The sequence below is a fragment of the Tetranychus urticae genome, chromosome 2, assembly GCF_039701765.1.
Source record: "Tetranychus urticae isolate SD_2017Ah chromosome 2, NJAU_TeUrti_SD_1.0, whole genome shotgun sequence".
In the NCBI taxonomy this organism is placed as follows: domain Eukaryota; kingdom Metazoa; phylum Arthropoda; class Arachnida; order Trombidiformes; family Tetranychidae; genus Tetranychus; species Tetranychus urticae.
The window spans coordinates 16510609-16526662 of NC_142959.1; the positions used below are offsets into that span (position 1 = coordinate 16510609).

At 32.0% G+C, this 16054-nt stretch overlaps 4 protein-coding genes and 1 long non-coding RNA gene across 5 annotated transcripts; 2 read left to right on the forward strand and 3 right to left on the reverse strand.

The window, feature by feature from the left end:
* Window positions 1–1888: 1888 nt before the first annotated feature.
* Window positions 1889–3606, reverse strand: LOC112538705 (uncharacterized). Its single transcript, XR_016198238.1, has 3 exons — window positions 3177–3606; window positions 2734–3004; window positions 1889–2528 (listed from the first exon to the last, which is right to left on the reverse strand). It is a non-coding gene; the product is annotated as an uncharacterized LOC112538705 (long non-coding RNA).
* A 565-nt stretch (window positions 3607–4171) lies between these two features.
* LOC107367060 (protein FAM98A) lies at window positions 4172–6123 on the forward strand. Its single transcript, XM_015934730.3, has 4 exons — window positions 4172–4722; window positions 4801–5413; window positions 5474–5754; window positions 5833–6123. The coding sequence occupies exons 1-4, from the start codon at window positions 4361–4363 to the stop codon at window positions 6053–6055; spliced, it is 1479 nt and encodes a 492-aa protein (XP_015790216.2). The 5' UTR covers window positions 4172–4360; the 3' UTR covers window positions 6056–6123.
* A 588-nt stretch (window positions 6124–6711) lies between these two features.
* LOC107367069 (uncharacterized) lies at window positions 6712–7710 on the reverse strand. Its single transcript, XM_015934740.3, has 3 exons — window positions 7577–7710; window positions 7323–7517; window positions 6712–7111 (listed from the first exon to the last, which is right to left on the reverse strand). Exons 1-3 carry the CDS (start codon window positions 7635–7637, stop codon window positions 6849–6851), a joined length of 519 nt encoding a protein of 172 aa, XP_015790226.1. The 5' UTR covers window positions 7638–7710; the 3' UTR covers window positions 6712–6848.
* A 299-nt stretch (window positions 7711–8009) lies between these two features.
* On the reverse strand, window positions 8010–9014 carry LOC149094002 (uncharacterized). Its single transcript, XM_089268441.1, has 3 exons — window positions 8851–9014; window positions 8664–8786; window positions 8010–8432 (listed from the first exon to the last, which is right to left on the reverse strand). Exons 1-3 carry the CDS (start codon window positions 8906–8908, stop codon window positions 8236–8238), a joined length of 378 nt encoding a protein of 125 aa, XP_089124567.1. The 5' UTR covers window positions 8909–9014; the 3' UTR covers window positions 8010–8235.
* Window positions 9015–10106: 1092 nt separating this feature from the next.
* LOC107371900 (aryl hydrocarbon receptor nuclear translocator homolog) lies at window positions 10107–14983 on the forward strand. Its single transcript, XM_089268440.1, has 8 exons — window positions 10107–10550; window positions 12196–12390; window positions 12508–13026; window positions 13115–13265; window positions 13396–13708; window positions 13781–13880; window positions 13955–14550; window positions 14685–14983. Exons 3-7 carry the CDS (start codon window positions 12549–12551, stop codon window positions 13960–13962), a joined length of 1050 nt encoding a protein of 349 aa, XP_089124566.1. The 5' UTR covers window positions 10107–10550; window positions 12196–12390; window positions 12508–12548; the 3' UTR covers window positions 13963–14550; window positions 14685–14983.
* Window positions 14984–16054: the final 1071 nt, after the last annotated feature.

Below are 16054 nucleotides of genomic sequence, written 5' to 3' on the forward strand. Positions count from 1 at the left end.
TGATTAAAATAAAAAAGGTTTTTAATTAGTTAGTTTGTTTGTTAACTCTTTTGGGGTCACCATTAATCTTTTAATAAAGCCAAAAAAGCAAATCTGACGACGCAAGAAACACTAAATGTTTTCATACTTATTGGTATAAATATTCAAGTTTATTAATGATTCCGGCTGTTTATCCGATTTAACTTTGGGTTAGGTTTACAAGCAAATTGATTGTTAATCAACGCTTTGATCATTAATTAATATAACATGATAATAGTAAAAATAATAACACTTTTGATCATGATAATCTGTATGTTATAGTGTAACAGTACTTATGTGTGTGTGTCCAGTGATTGTCAAGGTAGAAGCGGAAACAAAAAAAGTTGAATTTATTTACTTGTATAAGCATGAAAATGAATATTGAGCCTACCATTAATCAGTTTAGATTAAGGTGTAATGATGAACAATTTAATGAAAAGATCAATTGATAATAGAAAGTGGGAAAAGAGGAAAAATAATTCACTTGTTTACTTTCAACTGGTGCAATCGCTGTCCTCTAGATGGCTGCCTTATTTGGTGAATCGGTCAACCATATGTTTTGGTTTTACATTTATTGTAATTAATGATATTTTAATCAGTCAAATGTTCAATCAAAAATTGTGATTCTCTTTTGATTTCATTATCAGCTTGAAGCTGTTAATTTGTGTTGAATTTACGAATGTTTCGCTTGTTTCTTATTGAAGTGATCACCATTAAAAACGGAACTCTTGCTGTTTACTTGGCTCGGAAGAGGTTAGATAAAGTGATTGATGAGATTTGTGTTTCGCCTCTTTTCTTCTTCTTCTTGATTGGTTCACATTAAGGTGATATAATTAACCTGTCCGATTGAATGTTATTAGTAAGATTTGTATAGCGAAGGAAAAAAAACTGGCGATGATCAGAGCTTTATTTGTTTAAAGCTGATTGGAAATCATGTTTTGGTTCCTACTAGTGATGGGCGATATTAACATCGAAATCGATATTGAATCGATTTTTGTGACGAAACTCTAAATCGATACATAATTTCGAATATCGATATTCTAAACCGGCATGAAATTACACAATATTGCGAACAAGTATCTAACAACTCCACCAACTTGAGTCACCTGCGAGTGTCTTTTTACAAAAATTGAAGACATAAAATCAGAAAAAAATTCGCTTTAGATCAAAAAATGTTAATTCAATTTGTTTTTTACATTCGCTACCTTCATAATTCATTTAGTTTAATGTTGTGGCTCGTTTATGTTTGCTTATTTTATAACTTTGAGCTGAATTTTTATTATCAAACATTGATAAATTGATATATCGATAAAATCGATAAAATCGATAATATCGATTTGATTGAAAAATTTCGATTAAATATCGATTACAAAATTTTACAACATCGCCCATCACTAGTTCCTACAACTATAAATAGTCTGCAACAATTCGATACCTCGATTAACCCTTTTCCCGTTCATCTTTTTTACAATTAGTAAAGTTGATTAAAGGTCGCCCTCAATTAACCTTGAATGATTAACTAATGACTTGCTTCAGGTTGAAAGATTTAACTTTTTGATTGAAATGTTAATCACTTGTATACAATGTACTTACACTGATCACATATGATAAAATTGACTAACAAAATAATCAACCTTTTCACGTTAAAATAACATTTGAACACTTAATTGGACACGATTAAAGTATGATTATAAATGTAAACTGTACAAGTAAAGGGCTAACAATCAACGCTAAAGGCAACCTGGAAGACCAATCAGTAAATTATTGTCTCTTCAAGTCAACTAGAAACCTTTGCCAACTTTGCTCAGTGTCAATTGTTTCAGGACAGTTGATTGAAAGATATCATCATTTAATTAACTTTAACCATTTTCTTGCCTCAATTCTTGATCAAGAGCAAATCATAACAAGATGAAAGATAAAACAGAAGGGTGATAATCAATTAATTGTTTGATTTTAATTTGCTCGGTTACTGTTTCTCATTCTTAATAACAACAGTAACGCTTATTAAAGAGATGAGTTAATTGATAATAATAGTTAAATGACCTGGGATAAGTGAATTGTATTAATATAGATTATGAATGCGAAAGTAAATTTCACCCTTAAAGCTATTTATACGTTTGAATAATTTTCAGTTTAGTTAGCCTCTTAACCGTTTAGCCCATCAAATTAGCTAATTTGCTTGCACCGATCGCAATTGTCTTTAAGGTATAAATCTTGTGAGGTGACTTGGAGGGCCATTGGTTCTGCCAACATGATTCATCAATGAAAACACCGATTGTAGGACAACAATCAAGAACAGTTGATTTGAACTTGGTTTCCTTTTGGAAAAGTCGATCCGTGTTGAGCTTAAAATTTCATTTCATCTCCGGTGTTCAACATTTCAAGATCAATTGCAGCTTCAATATCACCAAAAATACAAGTACTTGGACCATCCAATGAATGATTTTTTGTCCTTCTTTGAGTTTAAAATGACCAATCCCCGAATGAGAAAACATGAATTGTGTTGGAATCTGAGAAAAATGACAAAAAATGAAAACATTACTGAAAAATGCAAAGCTCGATAAATGCTGAACTAGCTTTTTGTATTGTAATCATAACTTTGGACCTTTATGTTTACAAACTGCTCTTTAACCTTTTCACAATTTTTGAAATGAAATACGATTGAAAAATATTACGATTTGATTAATGATTGAAATAAAATGTAAACTAAATTACCTTTTATTATTTTGGCCTCTTCTTTAAGATCTGTAAACGTGATTAGAATGGCCTGACTATTAGTTTATAATCCATTATTCTTTGCTTTCCGATTTTGTACGGTTCAAATCATACCTTCTAATCAAATTAATCATTTCAAAGATCACGATAAATGTAAGGAAAATAACAATATCTCCAAAAATTTAACCGAAAAAATCAACTTGACTGTCCACCTTAAGTCCACCTTAAATTTTGGTCTTGAAAACAGGCTTCCGGCTGGTTTGCTTTTACCCTTTTGGCAGAAAATAAAACATTTGAAATAAAAGGTAAATAAATAAATCGAGTGAACCCAAAGCCATTAGTACAATCAACCATGAAAAAAGGAGTTTTTACATGATTCGAATGTTAATAACTAACAATAATCATAACAATAATGGCAATGAAAATAAAACAAGAAAACCTACCTGAAGATTGGGGCTTAAAAGCCGCAAAATTCATAAAGAATATGAATTTGGTTTTAATTTTTAACTGCATAGTTAACAGTGAATGATTTGTTCATGATTTGAAGCAAGTTCAAATGCCAATAGTCCACAATAACAATATCATCAATCATGTTATTATGAGTACCATCCAAATTATATAAGCTAGGTAGTTTGCCTAATTCAGATAAATCATCAGCTTGTTCATCTGCCTTCGCCCTTTTAAATTTATGGATAGTTTTTACACAGAGAAAGCAAATAATATCTAATGGTCAACAAGAAGTGTTAATTGAATCAGGACGAGTTATCAGGAAAATCCAAATGCAACTTACAAAGTTAGCTCATACTCAAAGAGGGTATCGTCCTGTTAATCAGCATAGTTTTTTAACAAAATAAAAATATGTATCGATGAATCCATCAGAATTTGACGATTTTATAACAAAGACAACTGTGATTTGCAAAATGAAATTTTGACAATTTGATGCGTCCAAGTTTTTTCACTAAAAATCTTAGCCAAGTTGGCGCTCATTGAGTTCTGAAAAACGGTTGTACCATAACTGTAACGGGTGAACAGACGAATTCTATTAGATGATCACTGATCCTAGTTATTTCATAGTACTTATGAGCTCAGTTTTCAAGCCCTTACAATGCTACAAAGCTTCAACTTTTAACTCGAAAGGAAATTTTTTCGTACTTACTACTTTTTCAACGTGATAAATGCTTCAAAATGTGTGTAATAAACTACTATAGACATGCAAACTAAAACAAGCATTTATCATAATGTTAAATCACTAGACAACAAATGTTAGCATGAGTTAATTAAATTCAATCATTATCATTTATCATGCTTCATGGGCTTTCGGTAAATTCAAAAATTATTTCTTTAGCTCTATTATAAATTCTATCAGCGCCATCTGAATTCTTTACTTTTAATCTTCATCTCAGTTGTTTTGGTTGCTGCTGATTTTCACATTTAATGAAAAGTTTCACCCATTAGCTGATAATTCACTCAACTAAAACGTTTTTTGTCTTCTAATTGTTATTTCTTCTATGTTGAGTTTTTGAAGAATGTAACACTTGTCATTTTGCAAAAATTGGATTCGGATATTATTGTAAATTTGTCCAGTTTGTGATTATCAACTTGGTGACTGTCAAATTTTAAGGCCAATATGGTGAAACTCGCTGAAGATGTTATCGAGTCATTAGAGCTATTGAAGTATCCTCAAGTTGAATCTCTGCTTACCAAAGGAACACCCAATAATCTATCTTTGCTTGAATTTTCGGCAATTGTTCACTGGCTTACTGATGAGCTTAATGACATGTTACACCATGATTACATTGTCAATGAGTTGAGCTCTGAAGCTGAATTGGATGCATTTAAAATCGAATTGAATTCACTTCTTCGTGGACTTCAATCTCCATTGACTGGTTGTGATTTAAAGGTTGACACAAATCGACTCGCTATTTTAAATTGTCTATGTGGTGAATTGATGGCATCAAGAATATTATTTGTTAACAAACCTGCTGACGGGTATGTTTCTGCTTATCTCACGTCTCCTTCATTTATCTTACATCAATGATACTAACAATATTTTTTTCTTCTTTAAAGGAGCATGAAGATTGATATGAATGAAAGCGAAACTGCAAAAGATTTGAAAACCTCTATGATTATTCTTGGAATCGGCAAACCACCGGCTAATGTCCAATCATCACAGTTATTCAGCAAGATGAAAGAGAAGATCAATGAAAAATTGAAAAAGTCAACTCTTGCTTCGGAAGAGCCTTTATTATTGAAAGACGGTACACAATTTGTTCCCAAGGAATGGAATGTTTTGAACAGGATCAATACAGCCTTATTTGAAGACTATAATATACGTCGTCAAACATTAATTACTCGGTGTGATTGTACTATTGGATCATTTAAATGGAAGGAAGGAGAAAAAAAAGATACTTGTCTTAGTGAGAAAATTGAGACAGCGTATGGAAAATTGCGAACAATTCTGGATCCTAAACCTAATGTTAGCTTGGCTCATGCTTTGGCTGCTCGTAAAAGTGGATGTTTTGAACTCCTAAACTCTGTTGTCAGTAAATCTCACCAAATTTGTGATATTGAAACACCAAAAACTAAAGGAATGGCCAATGTTGGTAAACAGCAGCGGATTTCACTTCAAAAATTCTTGATCGGTCATGTTCCAGATAGAGGAGGAAGACCACAAGAGCAAGTATGTTTGATTGAATTTTCAGTGGAAAAATATTAATGTATCTTTTATTTTCTCACTTAGCCACCTGTACCTCAAGAAACATTTCAACAACAGCAAAATCAGAGACAACAACCTCGCGGTGGAGGAAACCAACGAGGAGGTTATCAACAACATAGTCAGCAACGCAATCAGCCTTTTGGAGATTCAGCTGGACAACGTCAGCAGAGGAACCAATCATACGGTGATGCTGGAGGTCAATATCAACAACGTCACCAATCTTATGACGACAATAGAGGACAACATAGTCAACGCGATCATTCTGATCAGTCGTATCACCAACAACAGCCACGCCAATACTATAGGTATTTTTGATTTTTGTTTGAAATTTGATTTTTTATTTAACCATATTTTTTCTTTCAATTTTTCTAACCACACTCTAGTGATAAAAGTTACCACTCTTCAAATCAACCCAGAGGCCAATATCAAGATGATTACCAACAATCTGGTTACCAACAGCCCCACCATAATCAAAGCTATGACAATCCTCGTGGAGGTCACAGAGGTGGAGGAAGAGGTGGTAGAGGAGGGTATCAAGATCACGGTCGTGGAGGTGGAGGAAGAGTTCAAGGAGCAGGATGGAACCAAGGGTATCAAAGATACTGAGATTCCCGTCCCTTTATATACTTTAAAAGTTATAAATTAACAAATAAAGTCTAAAAAAATGAGAAAAACAGGAAAATATTGCAATATGTCAACAAACCTTTTTCACATTGTAATTCTTTCCCTGTTTACGATGACACATACCTGAAAATATTTAAAAGTAGAAAGATGAAAGGATAAGATTCAAACCGAATCAGTTGAAAAAATTCACTGATTATTTTACTAAATGAGATGACTTCATGAATCGATCAACAACCAAATTGATATTCTTCTGATAAATTTCAGAGCTTGCATTTTCTAAGATTCATTAATTCTGGAGTATCAAATGTTATCCGAGCCTTAAATCAAATATAAATACCGATAAAATGCTTTAGTAATTTTGCAGTGATTATTAGCCATATAGTCCAATCGGTGTTAGATAATGGCATAATGACCGGTGAAGAAGAATCATTAAAGCGCCCATTTCCAAGGATCCAATAAGTCAATTCAAAGCGATAAAAAGGATTGAAATCAGAATAATGAGGATGCTGAAAATGACACATGGAATTATTTAAGCTCGTCTTTTTTATTATAAATATATTATATAAGTATTGAAAATATATCTCTTTCTGTGTAAATAAAGAAAAATATTGAGATCAGAATGGTCAATACTATTGATATTCATTTCAAATCGAACATAAATCGATGATATTTTTGTTCTTTAATTACAAATCAAAATATCTAACAAAAAGTTCAACAAGATCAAAACGTGAATCATTGAGAAACGAAAATATAAATAAGATTTTTGATAAAAAAATCATTTACGTATTAGCCTTTCCAGTGAATGTCCATAACTATCACTACTGATATAAGGATCATGCCTATCACCATGCATTACTTGTTCATATATTTTCAAATGGACTTCTTCGATTTCTCGTTCTCTTCGTCTTCTTTCAGCACTTTTAAATTCATATTTTGTAATCTTCCAATTTGCCTGACAAGCAACGATTAAAGCAATTATTGCCGTGATTAACCCACCAAATCCAATAGCCAATGGTAATGTTAATCGTATTGGTAATTCTGATCAATTTTATGAAAAAAAGCACAAATTTTATCCAAAATTAGTAATCAATTAATTTCATTTATATTGATAAGAATACATTTCAAATTGAATGACAAAATCAACAATTAGAGAAGTACATTTGGTTATTCAGACAAAATTCATATTAAAATATTAAACACAATTTCCAATGAAATACAAATCACTGATTGTTTCGTGAAAAAAACTCACCGTTATTTATGTGGTTAAAGGTCTCGAGAGCAACATCATAAAATATCTGTGATAACAACAGTCTAATGAGTTTTGGCCAATTTGGTTGACCATAAGAATCGGCTGGTAATTTTGGTTCCCAGTGGAAAAGGACGGTCATCTGATACTTATTAGGTGGTAATTTAGCTTTGTCCTTGTTCGGGTCCGATGATTGACCTGAAAGAAAAGGACAGTCAATTTAGAAAGATCTGGAGTTAACATTAGCGACAACTTACCTGAAATGAAAGCAATGGATAAGAAGAGCAAGATTAATCCATTTTTGGTTAACTTTCTCATTATAATAAGGAAACTGGTAAACTTGAATGTTCAACAAGATGTCATATTAACATATTAACTGATCGTCAGTCATTGTCATCATTACAATCAACCATTATGTTGGTTAATTTGTAATCAAATTGGTAGGCGTCAATCTATTGGTGAAACAAAAAATACAAAAAGAGTCTATCTGTGATGAGATGAGAAAAATGAATGATTCGTTCATATTTTGTCAGTTTTGTTTATCTATCTTGTTCCTATCAACACTATCAGTAACCAAAAAAGGTTAAACACAAATGAAATGCCTAAATAAACAATTTACACGTAAATGGGTAAAAATAAACTCAATTGATCCTTTCCTATCTCCATGTTAAATGATGGATACAATGAAGATTCATTTGTAAGAAATTTATTTCACAATTGACTCTAAATTTTAAAATCACATGTATTTACATTAGGTAATTTGCTTATCTTGTACAGTTGAATGAGATTGGTTGACAATAAATTGTCCAACAAATTAAAGGTTACATTGATTACATCAATAGTATCGATGTGGTGATGGAGGGATAAGGTTCGTAAAAAACAGCGCTTTGAATGAGTTTCATTGGTGCCAATTCACTTAGACTTGGTCAAATTCATCCACAGCATAATCAACCTCTGAAATGGTCGACAAATGGTTATGATTCAGATTTTTCATCTCAGTCTTTTCCTTCCTCGGACGTCTGGCCTTCCTAACTTGGCGTTTCACTTGGATCACCATAATCAATGCGATGAACGAAAATAGAAGTCCGAAACCAGAGACTGCCAAAGAACCATCTTGATGTACATGAAAAAAATAAAGCAAATAACAATTAGGTTCAGTAAATTAAATTAGAGGATAAACCTGCTTTTGGTATCAACTTTACATAACAAATACACTACAGCTGGTTTCAACGTGCTTTTGTACTCATAGCTTTTGCTCAAAGTCTGAGACAATTTGAATTCTTGAATAGTTCAATGTTAATCTACAAGTTTATACCAGTCAGTTGATGAAATTGTTATACTTACATTGACTAAGGGCAACATTATTTTCATCTAAAAATGATAAGAATCCGCTAGTTGAGTTGAATGGTGGACTTGCCATTACATATTTGCTATTAATGCATTCGACTGAGGATAACATTGAAAGGCCTAAATTGATGAACAATGAGAAAGACAATCAGTAAAAGTACATGAAAAAATTGGAATCACTCACCTAAATAAAATAATATGTAATATGAAATGAATTGAGACATTTTCAAAGACATATGCATAACGGTTGGATGAGTGTTTAGCAAAAAGGATTTGAAATGAAAAAATATAAATTATAATAAATAAAAGGCACTTTTAGCTAAATGAAGTGATTTTAAGCTGAGTTTATACAGAAACTGAAAGGTGGAAAATGATTAGCAAATGAAAATTTCAATAATCAACATGGAAATTACGATAAGCACGTTTATTCATTGGATTTTGATATTCACTATCTTTACATGCAAACAACAGATTTTACTTTGTCAAGTCAGTGCATTGTGATAAAAAGTCCCGATTTGTAAAATGAGCAAAATTTAATATCCTGATCCAAGTTGTTTTGTTATATAATATCAACTTGATATTAACAAGGATATTAAGGGCACTAAAAGCACCAACAAATCCTTTCATTTTGCACAATTTGAAATCAAAATTTGGATGAGTCAGAGTTCCTTTATATCCAATCAAGAGTTTGTGGTTTGATATAACGAAGATCAATGTGCATCATCGATTAATCTATACGAATCGTCAAATAAGGGAAACTTTGAATGAACAAAACTTTACAGAAAGCTATTGTTTCAGATTGCAATTGACATTCAAATTGATAAAAAATGAGCAAGAAAATGAAATTATTCATAAAAATGAAATAATTTACGATAAGAAATGCAGAAGATTGAATAAGAGCAATTTTTGTTGAATCACCAGGAAAGAAATGGACAGTGAAATCAACTTCCATGATATAGTCCAGTTTTCATTAAAATTATAACGATTACAACCTTTCCTGAGTCGTAAAATACGTAAAGTTGTTATTCAATGTTTCAACATGAAACAAATTTTCATCAGATAACTATGTTCGATAGCATCGCGTTCAAAGTTGAAAATTCAATGCAATACAAAATACAGTGCTTTAACATATTTTGTACAATCTTGGATCACTTCATATTCAAAATATTAAAGCTCTTACAAAGTTTGTGAAATATGATAGACGAAGAAGGTTATTGTGAGTGCTACCATTCTTGAAATCACAGGGCTCGAATCATTAAGGCCAAGAGAAACGTAAAAACGTTTTTACGATAACTTTTTTAACAGTTTTGTGTTGAAGCCTTTACAGTAAAGTTTCCAACTCGTTATAGTTATTATTATGATCATCAGATGGAGTCTCTCTAGAATATAAAATCATCACTTTTTGTATGAAGTTGATTAACAGTTCAAAGTTTCAGGTTTGTTAGTAACATCAGTTGTGTTTTTTAAGCAATTCAAGTTAACTTAAAATGTTTCATATTTTCATGTTTTATGTTACACATTGTTTATTGTCATCTGTTTTGCCTTACCTAATCAATGGGATTTAATATTGTTATCAAAAAACAGGACAATAAAGTTATCAAAATTAAAGCTACTTCAAGTTATTAATTACAATAAACGCCATTTTGCTTGGATTCATTTGCTTCTTTCATGTTTCCATCTTGTTATTTGTTAATGTGTCGACTTAACATGTTAACACATGAGTGTATCTAGTAGGCACATAATAAAGTTGACCTACTCCTTTCGTCCATCATTTACTCAGTTCGTTGATAAACCGTGTAAATATTGAAGCCGACTATGGCAACTGCAAAAGGATTACTTAATATGCCAGGTCAAAACAATTGTTTCCTCAACAGCGCTATTCAAGTAAGTCCACAACTTAACCTATTAACAGTTTAAATATAAAGAGATGATGAATTATATTGGCAATGGTAAATTCATAATGCCAACATGAGTTATATCAATTACTTTAGTTTGAAATACGGAAAACATCAAAACTCTAAGCATCTAGTCTAGAGTCGAATAAGCTCTGATCAATTTATAATAAGTTTAAAAGTTGATTTTTCTCCATTCAATTTGAAGCATGTTTGATAAGCTCATTTTCCCGTTTAGAAATTGTTATCAAATGATTTTCTCGAGACAAAAACAATCAAGTAACTGAGTTTATAAGTGATAGTTTGATATTTGGTTATCAATTGACAATTGTCATCAACAATAGCAATCAAATGAAGATTCAGGGTTACCGTAACTGAGGCGACAATAATTGCACTAAAATTTCAATATTGAAATTAAATATGCTCAATGTTTACCTGTAATTATAATCTTTTGTCTTCAAGTCCTTTTAATGAGTAAAACAATATTCTTGATTTTTTACCTTAGTTGTTAAGATTACCTACAAAATGATCAACAATTTCACTGTCAACTTCAGCAATGATAATCATAATTAGTCCTTCAATTGGATTGTCGTATGCAAAAAAATGGTCAGAAAGCAATGTTAGCTCATTTTACCTTTACCCCTTTACCCCAAGGAGGAAAAAGAAGGTAGAAGAAACCTAAGGTTGGAAGAGAAGGAGGATGAAGAGAGTAAGATGAACAAGTAGAGAGAAGAGAGTCTTTTAGAAACCAATTGATTTATGAAGGTTTAAAGATGGCCGTAGTCCAGGTCAAAATCGTTGGGTTTCCTTTGTAAAAGGCTTTCACCTTCTCCAAGGGTGACTTAGCATCTCTTACCTTTTACCTGTTGATCGAAGACTGATTTCAGTCTCTTTTTTTGTCTCCTTCTTTTGCCCCATTTTTCTCTTCTCTCTCTTACCCTTATTTCATCGGTCAGAGGTCAGGTCTGGGCCTTTGATTTACGAAGGTTTTCTTAGATTTCGTCTGCTTCTTCTTCGTCTTTTGTTGATCATCTAAAGATGTTTTTCATTGGCTCTTACTGTTATTGTTGCTGTTGATGAGGACGGTAATGATTATAGCAATGATTAGCGTCGTTTCACTTTTGGCTTTTATCGTTACTGTTATTAGTAATAGCTTATTACAATGTATTTCCTATGTAAAAGACTCAATTAACCACGAAAAGCGATGTTAACAATGAAAAAGTTATGAATAAATTTGATTCATTTTTTGTTGATAATGAAAACAAAACATTAACAAAGCGGTTCCTGTCTGTGAATGATTGTCAAAAAAATGTAGTTATAACCGTCAATGTTGCTCTAAAGAGCCTAATTATGTAATTAAAATATAGTTTATTAATAATTGAAATGAAATTATATTTTGTTGTGGTTTGTTACTTTTTTCATTAAAACAGCAATCTTTTCAATGCAACAACAATCCGTGAATTTATTTTGTTTTATCATCCATTGTTGTCACATTGTTCAGTTAGTCAACATCAGAGACTTTATACAATTTTGCCGTTTAAACAGCTGCTTTAGTCTTTAATCAATGCACAGTTTCATGTGATAACAAAATTGAAAAACATTGTTTTGTACAAAAAATGTCATTTTTATTCATTTAGATGTTCAAGTTTAATGTGATACAGGCCGAATAATCTATGTCTCTGATTCAGTCACACCGGTTTTAAATCATTCGCAATCAGATTTTTTCAACTCTTGTATATATGATCTTGTTCACCCTGAAGATCGTGAAAAAGTCCAAGAGCAACTTTCGACCTCAGAATCTCCCAACTCAGCAAGAATTTTAGACCTCAAAAGTAAGTTTCTAATTATATGTTTAAAAACGAAATTTTAGCTCACCTATTTAAATAATGACAACTGATTTAATCTCGTTCTTCTCTATTCTATTCACAACTTTCTATTCCTTTATTTAGCCGGAACTGTTAAAAAGGATGGAAGTCAAAATTTATCACGAATGTCGATGGGATCTAGAAGAGCATTTATTTTTCGAATGAAAGTTGGAAATATTCAACCTGATGCCTTATCTCCTGGTCATATCCATCGTATACGTCAAAGAAACAGTTTGGGTCCTTCAAATGATGGCAATGCATATACTGTTGTTCATTGTACCGGTTATATTAAGAATTGGCCTCCAGCTGGTGTTCCAATTGAAAGAGGTTTAGACAGAGAAGATGGTCATCATGGCTCTCAGTTTTGTTTGGTAGCCATTGGCAGACTTCAAGTCACTAGTACTCCAGATACCAGTGATCTAATGGGATCTAATTCAAATGCAGAATTCATTACTCGCCACAGTATGGATGGGAAATTCACATTTGTAGATCAGAGAGTTGGTGCTCTTCTCGGTTATCAACCACAAGAACTTGTTGGTAAATCTTGTTTCGACTTCATTCACCCAGAGAATCAGAATCAGATGAAAGATGCTTTTGAACAAGGTAACATTTAGCAATATTGCAAAATTTCATCTTTATTGATAAATTAATACTCAAATTTGTAACACATTTTTCTTCTATTTTATTGCAGTATTAAAACTCAAAGGACAAACATTCATGACAATGTACCGATTTCGTGCAAAAAATTGTGACTGGGTTTGGTTTCGAACATCAAGTTTTGCTTTCATCAATCCATACTCACAAGAAGTTGAATACATTGTTTGTACTAATGTATTAGCAAAGTTAGTATTTCTTCTTGAATTAGTTACTTGCTATGATTTACAAATTGTTAGTAACAAAAAGTTTAAAATCTGTGAATTGGTTCTTTTAATATAAAATAATTTAATACATCGTTCTCCCCATTTTGCCTAGAAGTACTAATCAAGTTGGTTACGTTACACAGCAAGATCATCAAAATTCGTCTGCTGACAACTCAATGACGAACAATTATCAATCTCATTCCATTCAAGGAAATACTGACTTAGTTTCTACTAATCAACAACCTAAGTCAGAAGGTTTAGACTTCAGCTCACAACGTTCAGATGTTTACTCATCAATGATTCAACAAACACGGCCTCATTTACATGGACGAAAAATTGCTAATGATCATCGACCTCCGCCAACTGCTGGTCAAGTTTACGGCTCATATGATCAATCTGTGAATCCAATGAATCCTATTCAAAGGGTAATTATCCATATTAAAATATAATCTTTTCGAGTTAAATTCTGTTCTAATTATATTTTTCTTGACATACAGTCTGGCGGCTACAATCAAGCATATAATCAAATCAACCCACCTTCAAGGAATCCATCAGGGACAACTTACACGCAGCTCAATAGTGCAGTTGGAAATAGAGGTAATGATGATGCTTAGATTTGTTAGTGAATTAAATATTCTAATTTCAATTTCTTTCATTTTTTCTCTTACTAGGTATGTAGGGACAATGGCAAGGAACTGCTACACCAGAAACTCCAGTCTCATCTTCACCCTCCGCTCAAAAACAGGAACACCTAATCATCCTCAAAATCATGTAAATTCCAATGCATCCTGTCCTCATCCACCACAACAAGAATTATCAGACATGTTACAAATGCTTGGACAAACGGAACCAACCTCATTTGAAGATTTATCAATGTTTAATACATTCACAGAATGAAGAACAGTGAGAGACAATGGAAAAGTTGCCCGAACATAGGATTATAACTCAATCAGTCAAACCTCTCAGAATTAGACTGGATGGGAATCACTCGAAAACCTATTTAAACTCATAATGAAAATAAATATCTTTATAACGAGAGAAAAGTTTCATTGAAACTTTTTGAAAGTACTTACTTACCTTTCTAATAGGTGTTCCCCAGAAATCGATTGGCAAAATAGGAGTACTGGGTCTAATGTCTTTATTACATCTCCAATAACTGAAATGTCATTAAAAGCATAAGCACAGGATAAAGAGTTGCTGTAAACGACGCATGATATGATAAAAACCAATAACATGTACTTTAACGGAGGTCATTCCAGTTTAACAGGTGAAAATGCATAAGGTAGATAGTCATGATGACTATCATCACTTGATGAATCGGACAAAGAAGAAGATTTTGTTTGAAATTTGTTTTTGTATTTAACCATATTTTTTCTTTCAATTTTTCTCACCACACTCTAGTGATAAAAGTTACCACTCTTCAAATCAACCCAGAGGCCAATATCAAGATGATTACCAACAATCTGGTTACCAACAGCCCCACCATAATCAAAGCTATGACAATCCTCGTGGAGGTCACAGAGGTGGAGGAAGAGGTGGTAGAGGAGGGTATCAAGATTACGGTCGTGGAGGGGGAGGAAGAGTTCAAGGAGCAGGGTGGAACCAAGGGTATCAAAGATACTGAGATTCCCGTCCCTTTATATACTTTAAAAGTTATAAATTAACAAATAAAGTCTAAAAAAATGAGAAAAACAGAAAAATATTGCAATATGTCAACAAACCTTTTTCACATTGTAATTCTTTCCCTGTTTACGATGACACATACCTGAAAATATTTAAAAGCAGAAAGATGAAAGGATAAGATTCAATTCGGATCAGTTGAAAAAATTCACTGATTATTTTACTAAATGAGATGACTTCATGAATCGATCAACAACCAAATTGATATTCTTCTGATAAATTTCAGAGCTTGCATTTTCTAAGATTCATTAATTCTGGAGTATTAAATGTTATCCGAGCCTTCAATCAAATATAAATACCGATAAAATGCTTTAGTAATTTGACAGTGATTATTAGCCATATAGTCCAATCGATGTTAGATAATGGCATAGTGACGAGTGAAGAAGAATCTCTTTATCAAATCGACTTAATAGACGCTGAATCAATAATTCAATCCAAAACGAAAAAAGGATTGAAATCAGAATGATGAGGATGCTGAAAATGATACATGGAATTATTTAAGCTCGTCTTTTTTATTATAAATATATTATATAAATATTGAAAATATATCTCTTTCTGTGTAAATAAAGAAAAATATTGAGATCAGAATGGTCAATATTATTGATATTCATTTCAAATCGAACATAAATCGATGATATTTTTGTTCTTTAATTACAAATCAAAATATCTAACAAAAAGTTCAACAAGATCAAAACGTGAATCATTGAGAAACGAAAATATAAATAAGATTTTTGATTAAAAAATCATTTACGTATTAGCCTTTCCAGTGAATGTCCATAACTATCACTACTGATATAAGGATCATGCCTATCACCATGCATTACTTGTTCATATATTTTCAAATGGACTTCTTCGATTTCTCGTTCTCTTCGTCTTCTTTCAGCACTTTTAAATTCATATTTTGTAATCTTCCAATTTGCCTGACAAGCAACGATTAAAGCAATTATTGCCGTGATTAACCCACCAAATCCAATAGCCAATGGTAATGTTAATCGTATTGGTAATTCTGATCATTTTATGAAAAAAGCACAAATTTCATCCAAAATTAGAAATCAATTATTTTGCATTTATATTGATAAGAATAAATTTTA